Below are 16,422 nucleotides of genomic sequence, written 5' to 3' on the forward strand. Positions count from 1 at the left end.
CCGGCGGCGCCCGCGATCGGAGGTACCGCTGTGGAGCGGGGCTGCGGATTAGCGCGGCCTGAACGCGGGCGGTGGTGCCGCCTGGGCGGGGAGGCCGCGCGTCGGGCGCGGGTGGTGCAGGAGTTGCGCTGGTCGCTGCCCTGGCGCTTTTTAAACGCGTCTTCAGTGGTACCAGAAAAGGAAAGCGGGAGGAGGCGAGTTCCACAACCCCTGCTCCGAGCCGGGCGTACCAGACCCACTGGAGCACTGAAGCGCTTGGCTCCTAGAGCACAGCATATTCCCGGCCCTGGAATGGCTATTCCAGCATTTCGGAACGCCTGAAATACTGACGTGAAACTGAATAACAAAGGAGAGGCACTACGGAGTTCCTGTAAGCGAGTCATCCTTAGATCCATCTTGTTCTTGAGCAAGGGCTGCACGAAGCTCTGCTGCAAAGACACGTTCACAGTATCTGTGCCAGCCTGGACGCTCCTACACAAGTCAGTTGTGTTTTCCAAAACATTCTGGTAAATACTCACTTGCCATGAGTTTAATTATTCTGTGCTCTCCTCCTGATTGCAATACCAAAGGGCAGCGTTAGATGTACTGCTTAGTTTATTCTGTTTAAAATAAATAAAAAGGAGGCAGAAACAAGAGCTTCACAAAAAATATTTTTAATATGTTTTACCAGAACTTTTCACTTTTCCAGTTACATAGAAAAAAAGACAAGTTTGGTACATGGGGGCTGAAACCAACCAGTGTTCTCCCCTGAAACAGATGAATTAGTCTTGTGCCCCAGCTGTATTTTCTTGGGCTCTTTAAAACAAAGAAACTGCTAATTTTTTTAAACTCCCAAAGCACAGTATTTCTTTAGCAGCAATGGAAATGGGATCACAGCAGCTTAACTTGACCCTTCTATAATAAAGCTTTGTATAAACCAGTGATTTTATGATGACAGCACTGTCCTGGAAAGAGCGAGCGGCAGTCAGACATCGATGCACACGTGGAATGATTAGGTCATAAACATGGCACATACAGAGATAGCTTATTTCAAGGCACCACCACAGCAGAGTGGTTAGTTGTTCTACTATATGCCCAAAGAAAGAACACTTCTTCCTGAAATTTACAAAACTATTAAAAAAAAAAAAAAAGAAAACAATTTGTACCCAAAACATGTGCTCTTAAAAAAATACGAACTGTGCTAAGCAACTCTTAAATTTGGTCAGTCCCAGATGTGCATCCATACACACACCAGAGGAGCATGCGTGCTGTATATATCGATAGCGAGCTATGTTCCCTTTCAGCTTGTAAGGCTGCAGGAGGCAGGTCTCACATTCAGTAGCTTTCCAGCTTCAGACGACCTCCATCTCCCTCACTCACAAAACGCTTCCTGCCCCTGTAAGAAAGTACAAAGTCTCTTTTCAGTAATTCACAGTAGCATTGCTTGATTTTATCACTGAGAAGAATCTTTTCTCAGGTCTTGGAAGTCAAGTGAGTTCAGCTGGGTTAGCAGTGATCACAATGTCAGCTCAGCTGCTTAAAAATGCTGGTTTGAAAACCTAGGAATGGTGAGTTTCTACTTAAAACTGAAGTACATAAACCAAAAATGCCTCTCAACATATAAATGGTAACCCAAAGCATAATCAAGCTTTTGATGCAGTGATGACTCTCTATCCTCCCACACACCCAAACCTGCAAAACATTTCATACCAACACACACACACAGAGTTTTAAGTGTGAAGTCCACAAATGGAGGCTGTTCTTGATAAAGATGCTAACATTCCGAGATCCAAATTTATCACATTTAAGAACTCTAACAAAACACCCAAAATAGAAAAGACCTGTCAAATAAATACTATTCCCAATGCATAAAACTGTGAATAATAGTATTTATATCCTATTAAAAATTTACATATATTTCCCAGAGGAAATGAAACTTCTTAACTGGTTTTGTGACCAGTAAGGAGGTAACAGCATACTTATTAGGTACAGTTCACACAGCATTATTTATGCTATAAGTAACCAAGCCATAACAAAAAAAAAGAAAAAAAAAAACCAACAACAACAACAAAAAAAAACCAAACCCGAAACAAAAGCATTACAAAAATTACAGGACATATATAACGAATGGGGTGTGCAGAGCTTATCCCATATTAGTGTTCTGTTCCTTTTTATGTAAATATTTGGACTGGTTGTCTCATCTTAGAGCTCTACTCACGCTGTTTGATAAATTTAAACCGTTTTTAAAGGATTCTTCTTTCATTTCCCCAGTATAACTGACAGTTTTCCACTGTCACCTACATGGACCATTGTGGCAACCTGGATCTTCCAGCTTGGTGCTGCACTGATTTCTACCAAGCAAATCAGGAAACCAGAGGAGAGGCAGCCTTTATCTTCTGAGGAGCACTGAAGGGGTGCTACCTGGGATTCACAGAAGACTGCCTTTCCTCAAATATTTATCCCAGCCTCAACAGGTTTCACGTCAGTGCAGGTTCTTAATACTTATTTTTCCAGTCCAACTGCTGGTCCATCCTCCAGTTTCCAGTCAGCAACACTTTAGCCCCCAGATGCTGCTTTTGGTACCCTACGATAGGAATGAAAAGCAGTGCCTTTGCCTATCTGCAATGAAAGAAGTACCTGGAGGGGCAGAGGTCTCTCAGTGGTTTGGAGATGATTCCAGCCTGGAAGCATTCCTCTACAAAGCGCTCCAGCACAGAATAGGAGTGTGGCACATCCAGGTTAATGTCAGGGATTTCACAGTAAACCCGTTCATAGCCCTGCAGTGTAAGCATTCAAATAATCATCAGGTTATTCTATGATTTATTACAATGTTTTTAAATGCCCTTCTGCATTCCAGAGGATTTATTTTTTATATGGTTTTACGAACCTAAAGCATTGCAGCTACAAGTCAGTAGAGAAATAAGGTATATAATATCAGCCCATACCATGGCATTGTACAAATATCTACATAAAAAGACAATCTGAACTTCTAAAGAAGTCAGAAATCCAGACAGTTTGAAATCTGTATGTTAACCTGCCTGTTGCTACAAGGGCAGTAACATGGGAAGAAAATGAATAAGTCTTCCATGTAGGGGAACAAAATGTGGCCACAAATGACCAACACAAGTTTATGCAGAAGGGGAGACTGGGGACAACCAGAGATGACTTCATCACTTCCCACCAGCAACACAGCTGGATCAATTTTTATGTAAGTGTTGGTGTGGTCCCCAGTCTGCCCTGGGACAGAATTGCTGTCCCATACTCATCCTGAGAAGTCACAGATGGTTCCAACTGTGTAAAATACTGGTTTTTATACTGCTCTACTTGACATTTGTAATTAGTAGGCCTTCATTGTACTACTTCAGTTACAAAGAACTACCAGATAAAAAGACAAATTTAAAAGATGAAGCAATATTTCAGCATTTTAGATTATTAGTTTTAACCATTTAACTGCATAAAGGCAGCTGAAAATTTTGGAAGACCTTATGCAAAGTTCTCTAAGTGCCATACTTACTCTTTTCATTTGGTCCACAGTAATGACAGAAGACTTCCACAGAGTTTTCAGCAAATCCAGTATCATTTTAAAGGTCTTTTCTCCAGTTGACTCCAAAACCAATACAATAGCCTAAAACAAACCATGCAAGTGTTTTGACTAAAATGAAAACACAGGCTCAGGTACAAGGTGTGTGAGCATATGAAGTACAGAAAGGGGTGAATGTGTTGTTATTATGAATTTTCTGGGGAAAAAGCCCATTTGCTACATGCACTCAGTTTGATATTATTATTATTAGTAGTAAAGAAAAACTAATGAAAATCCTTTGGATAAGATAAAAGGTATGAGAAACCAGAAAGGACTAGACAGAGTGAAAAGCATTGCCTTTCTCTCTCTGGTTTCAGCACTACATGACTATATCCATATGGCTGCTGCAGTGCAGATGGCAATTAATTAATTTTGTGAAATTAATTTTGTATCCAAGGGATTTTAATTTTGTATCCATGGGGGTTTCTTATCTGTCATTTTAGGAGGACCCAGAAGCTTAAAATCTACAATACTGCACAACCCCCATCAACTGAAATGATTCTGTAGTTCTATTGCAAAGGAATTTTCTATAGCAAGTCAATTTACTGAAAAGGAAGTTTTGTAGATTGTAGGTGTTCAGCTTTATTGGTAAACAACCATTTCCCAATTTGGCAGAAAAAACAGTACAAATGGGAACAGTCTCCCATGTAGGCTGGGTCTGAAATATGTAAGCTTTTACAAATGTGCTGGGTGAAACAATCCCACCCTGAAAAAGGAAGCTCTATAACTTAACAAAAACAGGTAACACCCATTAGAATACCCAGATATCTGAAACTTGAAGGAAATAAACACCAAAACAAAGCATGGGAGGATTTTCTCTGTTGCTATTCCTCAGCAGAAAATAAACTGAGATCTTATTTTCAGGAACTTATAATAATCTGGATTCAACTATTTAACCCCCAGAAATTACTTCTGGATCTTCCCAGAGTCAGCAGCAGCTTACTTGTTGCACAATACACACACAAATGAACACACAAACCTTCAACTTTACATGAAACAATTTAGTTATTCAAATAACAGAACAAGCAACCTAAGCTTCAGATGCCAGTTACATTATTTGCATGCCCACATCAAAACACCAACAATTATTAAAGGGACCCTGATTTCTCCTTACTTCATATACAAGTTCATGGTGAAAATGGGGTACTTCCAGTTCCTGAAGGCAGCGTTCTGCTTCCAATACATCTCCAGAAAGCAAATACTCTTTCAGCAACATATCAATCTATTGAATTTTAAAACAAAAACCCAACACTAATTAGAGATAAAATGTAAAAGCTGTCAACTGTTTTGATAATCCACTACCAACCCAGCAGCAAGTTAGTTCCTCAAACTTGCTGCCAATGCTTTTATAAATGTAATTAAATTTAGGCATTAATTAAATTGAGACACTATCAGTAACCTGAAACACAGCGTAAGCCAAATACCTATCCACAGTGTTGATACAGAAGCACCAAAATCATTGTTTTATAAGCTGTGTGTCACCATAAAAGGAGCATGTGGGTGGCATTAAGTTTATCCTCTCCCTTGAATGCCTCCTCCTATCATCTGTTAGACTCCCAACCTAGAAATTGTAACATGACCTTTTCCTTTAGACCTGCTTACTTTATAGCATGGATCTCTAAACATTCCTCTTTCTCCCTCTCTCTTTTTTCAGTCATTACTATGCTTTTGATCAGCAATGCCAAAAAATAATAGTTTATCTAGTTTAGCCAGTTTCATCTTGGCTCTTTTAATTACTTCATCACTTTATATTGTGAGGTCTTAAAAATCTGAATGCTTACAAGTTTTGCTTGAAGCAAAAATAAACATATACTTGCAATACAGAATGTTGTACTAGCATGCTCCCACCAGTGACAAATACTACAAAATCAACTAAATTATCTACATCAGTTCTACTACTTTGTCTATATCAATTATATAAATAAAAGTCCAAACAACAGAAAAAAACCAACACTCATGACGAAAGACATTATTTTAGTATGGGATACTTGTTTCTCTTCCCCAAACAAAGTAAGCTCAGACCAGCAGCCCACTGGAGAGTGGGGAGTTTTGGCATTACCTCTTTGACCAGGTGTTTCACAGACTGCTGGCCCCCTCCAGCCCCCCAGACGCTGTCGATGCGCTTGCCTCCCTTGCTCATGCTCAGCAGCACCGTCGCGCGGTCCAGCGCAGCTCTAAAGGCAAAGTCAGTGCTTTAAACCTCGTTACAGAACTTCATGAATGAACCTGCAACTGCCCACATGGCCACATCTCCTCAGACAAAGCTACCAGATCTTTGGGAAGGGGTCAGGGTTATCAACTCCAGGTGACCATCCAGATCAAAGAAACAGCAAAAAATAAGCTGCCCATGTTGTCTTTCTGTCACCCTTACACTGCTGCTCCTATCAAGGACAGGTAACAATGCTGTGATGGCAGTAGATTAAATCACCAATGCAGAACCTGGAACATCCTCACAAAAAACAGCTGAATATTTTTCTTATGCAGAAATGGATTGTATCCAGACTCCTCCAAGAATGCAGCTTGGCAGGTAGATCTCAAACAAAAAAGGCCTGAGTTGCTGCCACACTCAAGAACAGTTTTCTACTGAAACACTATTTTCCGTTTGGGTCTGAGGAATTATGAAACCTTTAGAATTTAAGCCAAAGAAAACACTTCAGAAGGTAAATGTGTAGTTGGAAAAATAGCACAAGCTAGGGATGCCTGCCAGTTTATTGAAAAAAGTATAAAAAGGGAAGTGAGGTGACAAAAAAGAAGTCTGGGATACAGTATGTACCGTCCATGTAAAGGAGGAACAGTTCTCCCAGTCCTCATGCTGGGGGCAAGCCAATAACAATAACTCTATTCACCAAGATTTAATGAGCAGGAAAGACTGGCCAAGAAATAACAAAGGCAGCAAAGCATCCCAGATGTGCAGAATGCAGGCTACAATCCCTCAAATCACAGGACACATTTATATAAGTGACAGACAATTTTCTCAGTTTGAGCCCCCAAGGTAGGCAGCTAAGAACTGCTCTTCCTTCTGAAGTGCCAAACTGTAACCACTGCAAATGCAACTTCTGGAAGAAACAGGAGTTCAGCACCTCCAAAGCAAGCCTGAAACATACACTTATGGGGGTAAGAAAAATAAAACATGACTCATTATTAAAACATCCCTCTTTGTCAGAGATTGCTCCTTCAAACTTCTCACACTGACATGGAAAACAATTGTACTTCTTGACAAACAGAGCATTACAGAGAAAGTCTCGGAAACCACTGCACAGGCTTCAAAACAGTTAATCCCTTGTGTATTTCACAACATAATTACAGCAGCTGCCCTGATGCTATATTTACCCATTAATCACATTAAAGCTTTTTCTAAGACAAAACCTTCCATAACCACTTCTTCTTACAGCTCATTTTTCACTCTTGAACATAAGCTGGGCAACGAACCTGACAAACTCAACTCAAATGTATTAATACACTTTTTAGAACTCAGTATTTCTCCTCTGACTTGAGTCATTCTGGATTTTGTTGGTATGTGGGTTTTTTTTCATTTCAAATTAAAAAAAAAAAAGTTCAAGAACTGCATGATTTATTCTGAAGCTGTAAATTCCTGATCATCATCTTTGACATTTGGAAAAGAAAACTGTCTCTTATAGAGAAAGCAAGGAAATTACCGAGCTTGGACACAATCCACAGTGCCTTTGTAGCCATCTATGTAGGTACTGCTTAGGATCCCATCTCCAACAGCTCTAGCAATGAACTGGCCCACCAACTGCAACGAAACAGAACCATTTTTAATTAAATGCTGAATTTCAAAGAAGTTTTGAGTAGATAATTATAATGTGCTTGGTTTTCAGGTTTTATTTAAATGAGCTGTTTCAAAGTGAAAACACAGCCTGGGTTAATTGGGAGAGGATTACAGACAGTAAGAAAATCAATAGATATTTTTCAATACACAGAGTCTATTTCTTTTTATTTGATCTATTTTAGCCACAAAAAGCTTTTGACTACTGGCATAAGGATTTACAAATATACCTGCGGCGCCCTGGGAGAATCCAACACCAATTCAGGTAGTTCTTTGAGCAGTCTGTCAAAGGATTTTTCCACATCAGTTTTGCTTACTACTGTCCCACAAAGGTCAGAGATAAGCTTAGATGTCATTTCCCTGTGACTAGCCTTCCCCTCTAATGCCAAGGAAACAGCCAGCACTGGCACACTGTATTTCATTTCACCAAGGTTTAAGTTCTTCAGCATCTCCTAGATAAGATTTGAAAAACAAAACAATGAGATTTCATAATTTTTATTATTTAAATATATAAATAGACCTCAAATAAGTATTTATGTGCTTATACAATTACATATATGCTTCTGCTCACATAATTAGTACAACTGCTTGGCTATTCTTATAGTACATTTCTTGCCAATTTCTCAATAAATTCATTCATAGCTGGCAATTGCATTACCCTGTATGCTACAGCTTTGACCACTAAAACACAGAAATAAAAAAGCACACAACATACCGAAACTTCGTTAGTATCTCCATGTTCAAAATACTCCTGGATGATTGGTGTTAAAGTTTTCTCAAATGCTCTTTCATCAAGAGGTAAAACTACTGTTTCATAGACACAGTTCTCCTGTTTTAAAAGACAACACAATCAGATATCCTTATTGTCTTTTCTTGCAATTTATGCAGCACTAATAGCATCAAAATAGTGGGTTTTTAATCCTTAATACTTCATTCTTGTTAGTCAATATTCTCCCATAAAACATTAGACTCTGTCTCTACTATTAAAGCACAGATAATGCTGGCTAACTGTCATACTTCTTTATATTTTGACTTTACTGTTAGCTGAATTTAACAGAAAGGCTTTTTTTAATTTACTATTTATTTTTTTAATTTTAATTTACTGTTAAACAATGGTAAACACACCAAACTCTGTTCCTAGGATTCAACTGATGCCACAGGAGCAGAGGTCAAGTGCCTCCATACTGAAGGGAGAGTGACAGAAGCTGCTGGCCCAGCCCAGCAGAGTTGGCTGTGCCACAGCACCTTCCCCGGCAAGTGGCACTCCTGTCCCTGGCAGGAACCCTGCCTTGTTCCCTCCTCCTTGCTGACTCTGTGACCAGACAGGTGGTGCCATGCACAAATCACAGAAAAAGCATTTTCGCAATATTTGTGAGCAAAGGCATTCCCTGAGGGAGGAAAAAAGAGGCACACAGCAACTGCCTCGTGTATCATCTGTCCTGCAGAGTTCCAGCAGCACCACATCTCCCCACTCTAATTTAGGTCCCTACTCTGCAGCTACAGAAGCAATATTTAGAGCAGTGCTACAGAGCTGAACAAAGACATCTGATCAAAGACGTTTTTCAACCAATGTTTAATGGAAAGAAACTTTTCATGATCAAGAAGTATAGAAGAAATCAGAAAACCTATCCTTCCATCATATCAAAGCTACACAGAATGTTCATTCTTCATTAAATTTTGTTCTATGAACGTGTCAGCTCCATTTTTAATGGCTATTTCTGTTAATGCAAACTGTCAAATTTTAGTGAAAATTGATCCTGGAAGAAAGTTTTGATATTCTCCCATACCATACCTTCAGCAGCTATGGCTACAGCAAATGCCTCTACTCAAAGGACACCACCATTGCTCTGCTGATGTCACACAGAGCGTACTTATGGTCTGTCTTGCAATTGATCTGATCTCAGAGATCGCAGCACACTGTGTTCCTAATCACCATTTCCCTTTCAATGATGGAAAGCCCTCTGCCCAATAAGCTTTGCTGTCTCTCCCCTTCTCCCAGTAATGTGGCTGTAAGATACAATCTTCCATAACATATTCTAAATAAATATATGCCAACAAAATGTCCAAGCTATGTTGATAGCACTTGCATGAAGTGTTTATACCAAGCAGACAAGACATTGGGCAGGCTGGAAATACAGGGATTATTATATTATTATAAAGGATACTGTCCCCACTAACCTCCCCACTTGAGCAAGTCTGTGTTGCAATTTTAACACAGTGTTTGTGTGCAATACAGAGCAGCACTGCAACATCCACCTCCGTGGGAAACAGCAGTGGAGAACACACCTGGGAAAGGGATGCTGCTTACTCAGGCACAGAAAGAGGGCTTGGGAATAAGATTTGTGAGTATTATTCTGTGACTTATACACTAGCTGACTTTTTACTGGCCAATAATCTATTCTTGAGCATAAAAATGAACATTTCAGTGTAGCCAGGCTGACATTCATGTTAACTCACAAGGCCATTGAAACTGATAAAAGGAAATATAAACCAACACTGCAAAGAAACTATTTGCATACCTGGTCATCATCATAATTAGGATCCTTAATATCTACTTCTTCCACATCGTACACTTGACCTGGTGTTCCCCAAACTCCTTTACCACCTGCTCCACCTGGCAAAATATGGGAGAGTAAGTAAGGACCATCAGTTTATAAACAACACTTCTGATTTTAATACAACATTCTTTCACTCAAAAGTGATCTATCACTGCTTGTGCCCATATCCTGACTAACAATATATGCTGAAGAAGGTGTGTTTGTCTGACAAGTTCCCACTTCCTCAGCCACTTTTCATCACTTTCCGGTAAGACACTAGAAGCAGTATGGACTGCACAAGAATTCCTGAAGGTTGAAACTGAATTTTCAAATACAATCATGATTTAAATTTGCATTAGTAACAGTCCCATGAACCACCAACAGTTCAGATTTGTGTATTAAGCCTTCTAAGGAAATGTACTTCCCTCAAAGACAGATGTTGACATATTAGATTTGCTGCCACCTGCTACTGCCACCCACTAAATAACAAAAAGGGCCAAATGCCTGCACAGAGACTGTGGTTTATGAAAATGATTCCCAGCAAAAAAAAAATGTACTGTGCTTTGAACAAATCTTTATCTTTCTCATTGTACTCTCTCCACTAAGCTACACCAACCTTTCTTTGGTAGGCCTCTTCCCTTTCCAGAGCGGGATCGCCTGTCCAGGAGTTTCCCCTTTGGGCTCGTTGGTACCACTCCAATCTTCAGTGTCTCTCCATTCTCACTAACAGAGTCTCCTCTCCCAGAATCTCTAGAGGAGTTTTTCCTCAACCGTCTCTTTGCTTTAGCGTTTATTTTGGCTTCAGTAATTGAAGTTGCAGGAATCCAATTTCCATTGATTTCGGTTTTTCGCTCCTCAGACCCACCATTTTCTTCATCACCAGAAAATGGAGCATCATTTAGATTCTCAAGTTCTTAAAAAGAAGACAGAAAAAAATCTTATAGTTAGAATACCAAAACACATTGCATTTAGAAAGGATTATAACATCATATAGAACGCTTGTTTTCAACAAGGTAAAGGCAAACATTGTTCTTAAGGTATACTGCAGTAATAAGGACTTCCTTATTCCCCTGCACAAAATATCCACAATCTAAACAGAGCAGAAGTCAAGAGTTGGAGAGCAAATTAATAAACCCATACATAAATACATAAACCACAGAAAACCCCACCCTTGTTAAACTAAAACTAGCCAAACTCCTAAGTGCATAGATCTAAGTGCCTCGTTCTCACTCCTCCCACTCTTCTCTTGATTTAGAAACAAATCAAACTGCCAATACAGTAAATTCTGTAGGAACTCACCGATGTTACAAGACTCATCACCAAAGTGAAATTAACCCCCTAAGTCATCGACCAACATTCCCCTTATTCAATTCAAGGAAGTTCAAACACAGTTCACTAGCAAGAAAAGCAACAATTTAGACACCGAAGAAAATTAAAACATTACTCATTTTATTTTTTGGTTTTGAAGTTATGGGGGAAAAATGCTGTTCACTACAAAGCTTGGAGAGCTTGGTAATGAAGACTCCTAGAATATACAGTCCTTTGAATCAGTGGGATCTCTCTTCTCTATGGATTGTCCCTCTGTAGCTTCTGTCAAGACTGTTTCTAAACACAACACAATCAAATATGATAGGTTTGTTTTGTACCCAACAAAAAACTCTCTCACCTCTTAAGGATCTGTAAGTATCGCAGAGTACCAAGAAGCACAATAACTTCACTCTCTGAGGAAGCTAATACACATTTAATGTTTAGGTCTAAAGTCTTATTTCACAAAGTTAAGTTGTCCCCCACTACTGCTGTGTGGTTCAGTAGAATGTCTTATTTAGAGCATTATAAACAAAGGCTGTCACAAGCTATTCTTCCCCTTCTTAACTAATCAAGATTTTTAAAAAAGGAAAAAAAAAAGAAAAGAAAAAGCACCTGAGAAGCAATTTACATTCCAGTGAGTACCCTGGGAGTCCTTGCAAATTAGAAGACACACACACAGACAGAGAACAGCCTCAGCTCTCTGTTACACAGTTCTCCATTTCTTCAGAACTGAGCAGAGTCCTAAAGACACAACCCATAGCCCCAACACTAGCAGGGCAATATGAGGGCACTCAGAAGAAGCTGCTTTTCCAAAACTGCTTTACAGAAGAGTTCACTGCCATAAACCCAGAATATGAAGAGTATTCAAAATTTCCATTTGAACTTAGCTAACATATTAATTCACCCTTCCAATATCTACTCAAAAGCAATGTGCATTTGGCAATATTTCTCAGAATTATGTTTTTTTTCACTTTGAAACAAGTTCATGAAAATTGTTTTTAAAGCCAAGTGGACTAATAAAATATTGCTAATCTCCAAGTATTTACCCATATCAAAAATTATATTAAACTGAGCAAAAATTGATGGAACTGCCTCCTTTTGTGATCAAAGAAATAACATTTAGATACTGGTGTTCAGAGATGTGAATGCTACAGCAGAGCAATAATGCAGCCATTCCAGGCTAAGCTTCATCTTTCCACTCATTACTCCCACAAAAGCATTCCTTTTATGCTTGCAGCAAGCTAAAAAAGAAAAGCATGCATCACATCCAGGAAAAGATTTCTCACAAGCGGCTTTCTCTGTTTGTCTAACATTTTAATAAAACAATGAGAGATTTGCATAAAGCTAACAGAGGGGAAAAAAAGAGCAAACCCAAACAGGTTTCCTTCCTCTCATTCCCCAGGAGACCCCAGCAGCAACAACCAGCTCCTCTCAGTCAAATCCACTCAAATTCTTCTTCATGCTCAGTCTCCCATGAATTTCTCCAGTTTAGACCTGAGTTCTGGCTGTCCAGAACCACTTACTTCTTTCTCAGTTTGCAAAGGAAACGGCCAACAATTAACACAAGTCAGTCCTGACTCTGACAGCTAAGGATTAAAGGGGAGGCGACAGACCAACCTCCTTACACAATCCTGATCTCAGGTTCAAGACTAAAGGAAATCCTCCACAGGGAACATCCAACCCATCAGAATTTATATTTCTCACTGCACTACTACACTGGTTTTTATATAACACTGTAACTTCCAGCTGCAGCCTCTTTCTCCATAACATGGTAACCACCTGGTCCTCCACTATTAGTTACCTAGTTAGGCTTGAAAGAACAGACTGAACACACATACTAATTTCCAAAAACTTATATAATAAAATAAGAACCTATAAAATGGTGCAGATCTTCTTTCTAGCTTCTTATTTTCACCTCATATAACATATACATATATAGGCAGTAACAGTCTTCAGTCAACTTTAATACTTTGCTTACTATACATCAAGAAGTTATCCAAATTTATCTCATTACCCTGCCATTCAGTCTAGCAGGCTCACTTAAAATCCATGCTTTTATGGGCTACCTTTGTTAACAAAGCCTTCCACCAATTTTAACTGTCCAAACTCTGCCAACCCAGCTCTCCTGCAGCTTTCTACCCATTAGCCAAATATAATTCTAAAATGTTGACAACCAAGGTGTCTTCTGCACTAACCTAATTCTGCTTAAATATCAGAAATCATATGGAGTATATTGCCACCTCAACTGCATTACTCGTCATCTTAAAATAGATACGTGTTATTCTAAAAAACATTTAAAATCTCTTTGACATGAAAGAGTCAGTGCAGACCATCACAACCTTTGGAAGATACAGAAAACAACATGAATCTGTGTTACCCTGGCTAAGCATCATAAAATAAATGTGTGATATGGACAAAACAGTCCATTTTATGGCAGTCTCTAACATGTACTTCCTAAATTTTTCCCATGCCAGCCCACTTCCAGCCAAGCCCTTCAACATTTGTTTCCCCTTATTTTAAGGTAAATTGTTGCATAAAAGCAGAATTTCAACACACCTACAGATTTTACTTCTAAGTTTATTCTTTTCTTCACACCAGCACTACTTGAACTCAGATGATAAGGAGACAAGTGCAACTACTATCCAGTAACTTATAGAAACGCTAACTTTATTATTTTAATAAATTTTAAATAAACATAATAAAGCAGGGTTCTTTGATATACAATTGAAGGAATTATTCTGTAAGTTTTTGATAATTTTTTCCCTAAATCAGTATTGTTAAAGTATTATCAGGTGATGCACTTTTTCTACAGAGAACCCTTCTGGTCCGCTAAGCAACTTTAAGTTTAAAAAAAACCCAAAACAATTGAATATATTACTTACCTGTTGGAGTAATATAAATGTGTTCCTTTTCTATTTCCATAGCTGCTTAAGAGAGCTGACTGTGAAATGTAAAGTCTTAAAGTTTTCCCTCCAAGGCCTAAACAGAAACAGAGAAGCTTAAAGAACAAAAACCACTAGATCAAAGTAAAATGCAAAGGCTTCACTCACAAAATATAAAAATGGGGGGGTTTTAGCTATAATTAACTATTAGTAGCAGCTGAAAAGTCCCTGGGAAGGTAAATGGTGTAGCAAGAGAGAAGCACCAGCCTCCAACACATCTAAGCCTGGATGCCTTAGCAGCTGTCAGTTCTGCTGCTTATAAATGGGACAAAAGCCGTTATTTTAAGGCTAAAAGCCCCATGTACACAGCTTTTTTTAGCTGATAAAAGCCACCTCTATCAACCCAGACTGTCCTGCTCTGCCAAGTGGTTATCTGTATAAGTGTACAATATCAATGTTATAATTGCATCCACGAGAGAAACGTTCTTCATGTGAATGATGCTGATAAAATGGTACCAATTTATCCAGTTCAGCCCAGCCCTTAGAAAACAAGTTAATTTCTGACCCTCCCCTTAAGGACATAGTGTTTGTTTTGCTGTATGTGTACATACAGCTATCAAGTTTTCACATCTGTGCTTCTGCACCCTTCAAACACTCCTTGCAACCACCATTCAATCTGCAAGGGATAAAGTTCTCATTTAAACACTTCTCTTTTTCTGCTCCTCTTTCTCCCTCTTCCTAGTAGCTAGAATTCTCCAAACCACCCCATGTCACTGCGAGCAGGACGGCATCATCCATCTTTACTTTATGTACACAAAAAAAATTAAGCAGTCTCAGAATTCCCTCATACACTTCTTCACCTGCAAGATTTTCACAAACCCCTTCACAGGCCTTGGAATATTACTGGTATTTGAGTCTGTCCCATAAGAATTCAAGAGCCCTTTTTCCCCATCTCATCCTTTGCTGCCCTGAAAACTGTTCACCGTTGAGTGGCAAGATTGTGACACCAAACAACTGCATTCCCTTCCCCTTTTCTCTTCCCTGGTTTTCCCCTTTCATGCCCACTTGTCTGCCACAGACCCATTAATGGCAAATGATTCATCACAGACCGTTGGCAATAAAGAAACTCTGGTTTGGGGCACAGCATTCAGCTGTCATGGTCCTGTATTTCCTAATGCCAAGCAAACAGCTCCCAGCCTTGTGCAATAAGCCTTCCCTGCCCCACACATTTTTTAAAATCAACATTTTTCATGAGTTACCTCAAGCAATCATTCAGGAGTTCTCAAGTGTTCCTTCCAGTCACTGTTGGTTGAGATATATTTCCGTGCAGGTCTCAGTCTAATCTGCACAAACTACCTTGAAAGAACAGTTTTATCTTTCCTAGTGGAACGTTCCATCAGTTGTCCACTTCTTGGGAAAAGACAAAAAAGGACAAAACCTGTGTTAAATAATAATCACAGCTTTCATCATTTGTAACCAAGTTCCAAATTTCAAGGGGAAAAATGCTCTTCCTGTCCAGGACCTTAGCTGAAATCCTCCACCTGTGGCAACATAATAAATAACAACCCAACTTCCATGTAGTACCACTCTGAGATTCAGCACCCTACTTTGGTTATAACAAGCATATTGGAATATCCTAGCCTTACAGTGCTGCTGTCATACTGATCAGGAGATAAGAGATACACTCTCAGTTTAGCAAGGCACCTTCTCACTAACTCAAACTAGAAGATTCTGGAGCTTCAGGATACTGGGATTTATCACTGTATCCAAAACCCATCATTCTCTCATTTGCAGACTTACATCACACAGCAGTACCGATAAAACCATGGAACACAATTTGCAAAAGTGCCTTTAAAACATCAGAATCCATCTTGGAAGAGATAGTACAGGAACAAAATGGACAGAAGCCACTTTAGGCAGAACATAAAAGCCGTGGCAATTTTTAAGATGAATCAGTGATATGAACAGTACTTTTAAAGTAGTTCATAAGACAAGGGTATTTCTCTAAGTCACTGAAACCCACCAATTAAACATGCTTGGTGCTCTGTACCCACTACCATTTCTTGCACTCCATCTAAACAGGCAAATCTACCTCAGCGGCACAACAACCTTTACAAACAACACACGCAGCTGGACAAAGCTTCCGAAAGTTATCAAGACCTCCCGAGGAGCAAAGCATCCCCGAGTAACTTTCACAGAGCATGCACTTTTTTTCCCTTCTCGCTAACTTTAGGCAAACACCCCCCGCTACCGAAGCTTTGGAGACCTGCCAACACCAGCTGCTGTTCCGCAGCCACACACACAAAAGCCACGGGAAGATTCGGTACTCCTACCAAACCCGTGCCGCCG

At 39.4% G+C, this 16,422-nt stretch overlaps 1 protein-coding gene across 4 annotated transcripts in view; it reads right to left on the reverse strand.

Moving 5' to 3' along the window:
* Positions 1–637: 637 nt before the first annotated feature.
* PDCD4 (programmed cell death 4) overlaps positions 638–16,422 on the reverse strand; it is an 18,418-nt gene continuing 2,633 nt past the window's right edge. The window contains exons 1-13 of one of the 4 annotated variants that reach the window (XM_014309804.2): positions 16,407–16,422; positions 15,333–15,483; positions 14,074–14,170; positions 10,500–10,796; positions 9,866–9,960; positions 8,062–8,175; positions 7,577–7,798; positions 7,216–7,313; positions 5,619–5,733; positions 4,674–4,781; positions 3,494–3,604; positions 2,617–2,756; positions 638–1,375 (exon numbers count right to left, since the gene is read on the reverse strand). In XM_014309804.2, coding sequence (XP_014165279.1) covers positions 1,315–1,375; positions 2,617–2,756; positions 3,494–3,604; positions 4,674–4,781; positions 5,619–5,733; positions 7,216–7,313; positions 7,577–7,798; positions 8,062–8,175; positions 9,866–9,960; positions 10,500–10,796; positions 14,074–14,113 — 1,401 coding nt within the window. In that variant the 5' untranslated portion in view covers positions 14,114–14,170; positions 15,333–15,483; positions 16,407–16,422 and the 3' untranslated portion in view covers positions 638–1,314. The remainder of the gene's footprint in view (positions 1,376–2,616; positions 2,757–3,493; positions 3,605–4,673; positions 4,782–5,618; positions 5,734–7,215; positions 7,314–7,576; positions 7,799–8,061; positions 8,176–9,865; positions 9,961–10,499; positions 10,797–14,073; positions 14,171–15,332; positions 15,484–16,406) is intronic. The other 3 variants (XM_031062470.1, XM_031062463.1, XM_031062478.1) reach the window with 3 other exon arrangements.

This window comes from Geospiza fortis, unplaced genomic scaffold, assembly GCF_000277835.1.
Source record: "Geospiza fortis unplaced genomic scaffold, GeoFor_1.0 scaffold130, whole genome shotgun sequence".
Classification (NCBI taxonomy): Eukaryota; Metazoa; Chordata; class Aves; order Passeriformes; family Thraupidae; genus Geospiza; species Geospiza fortis.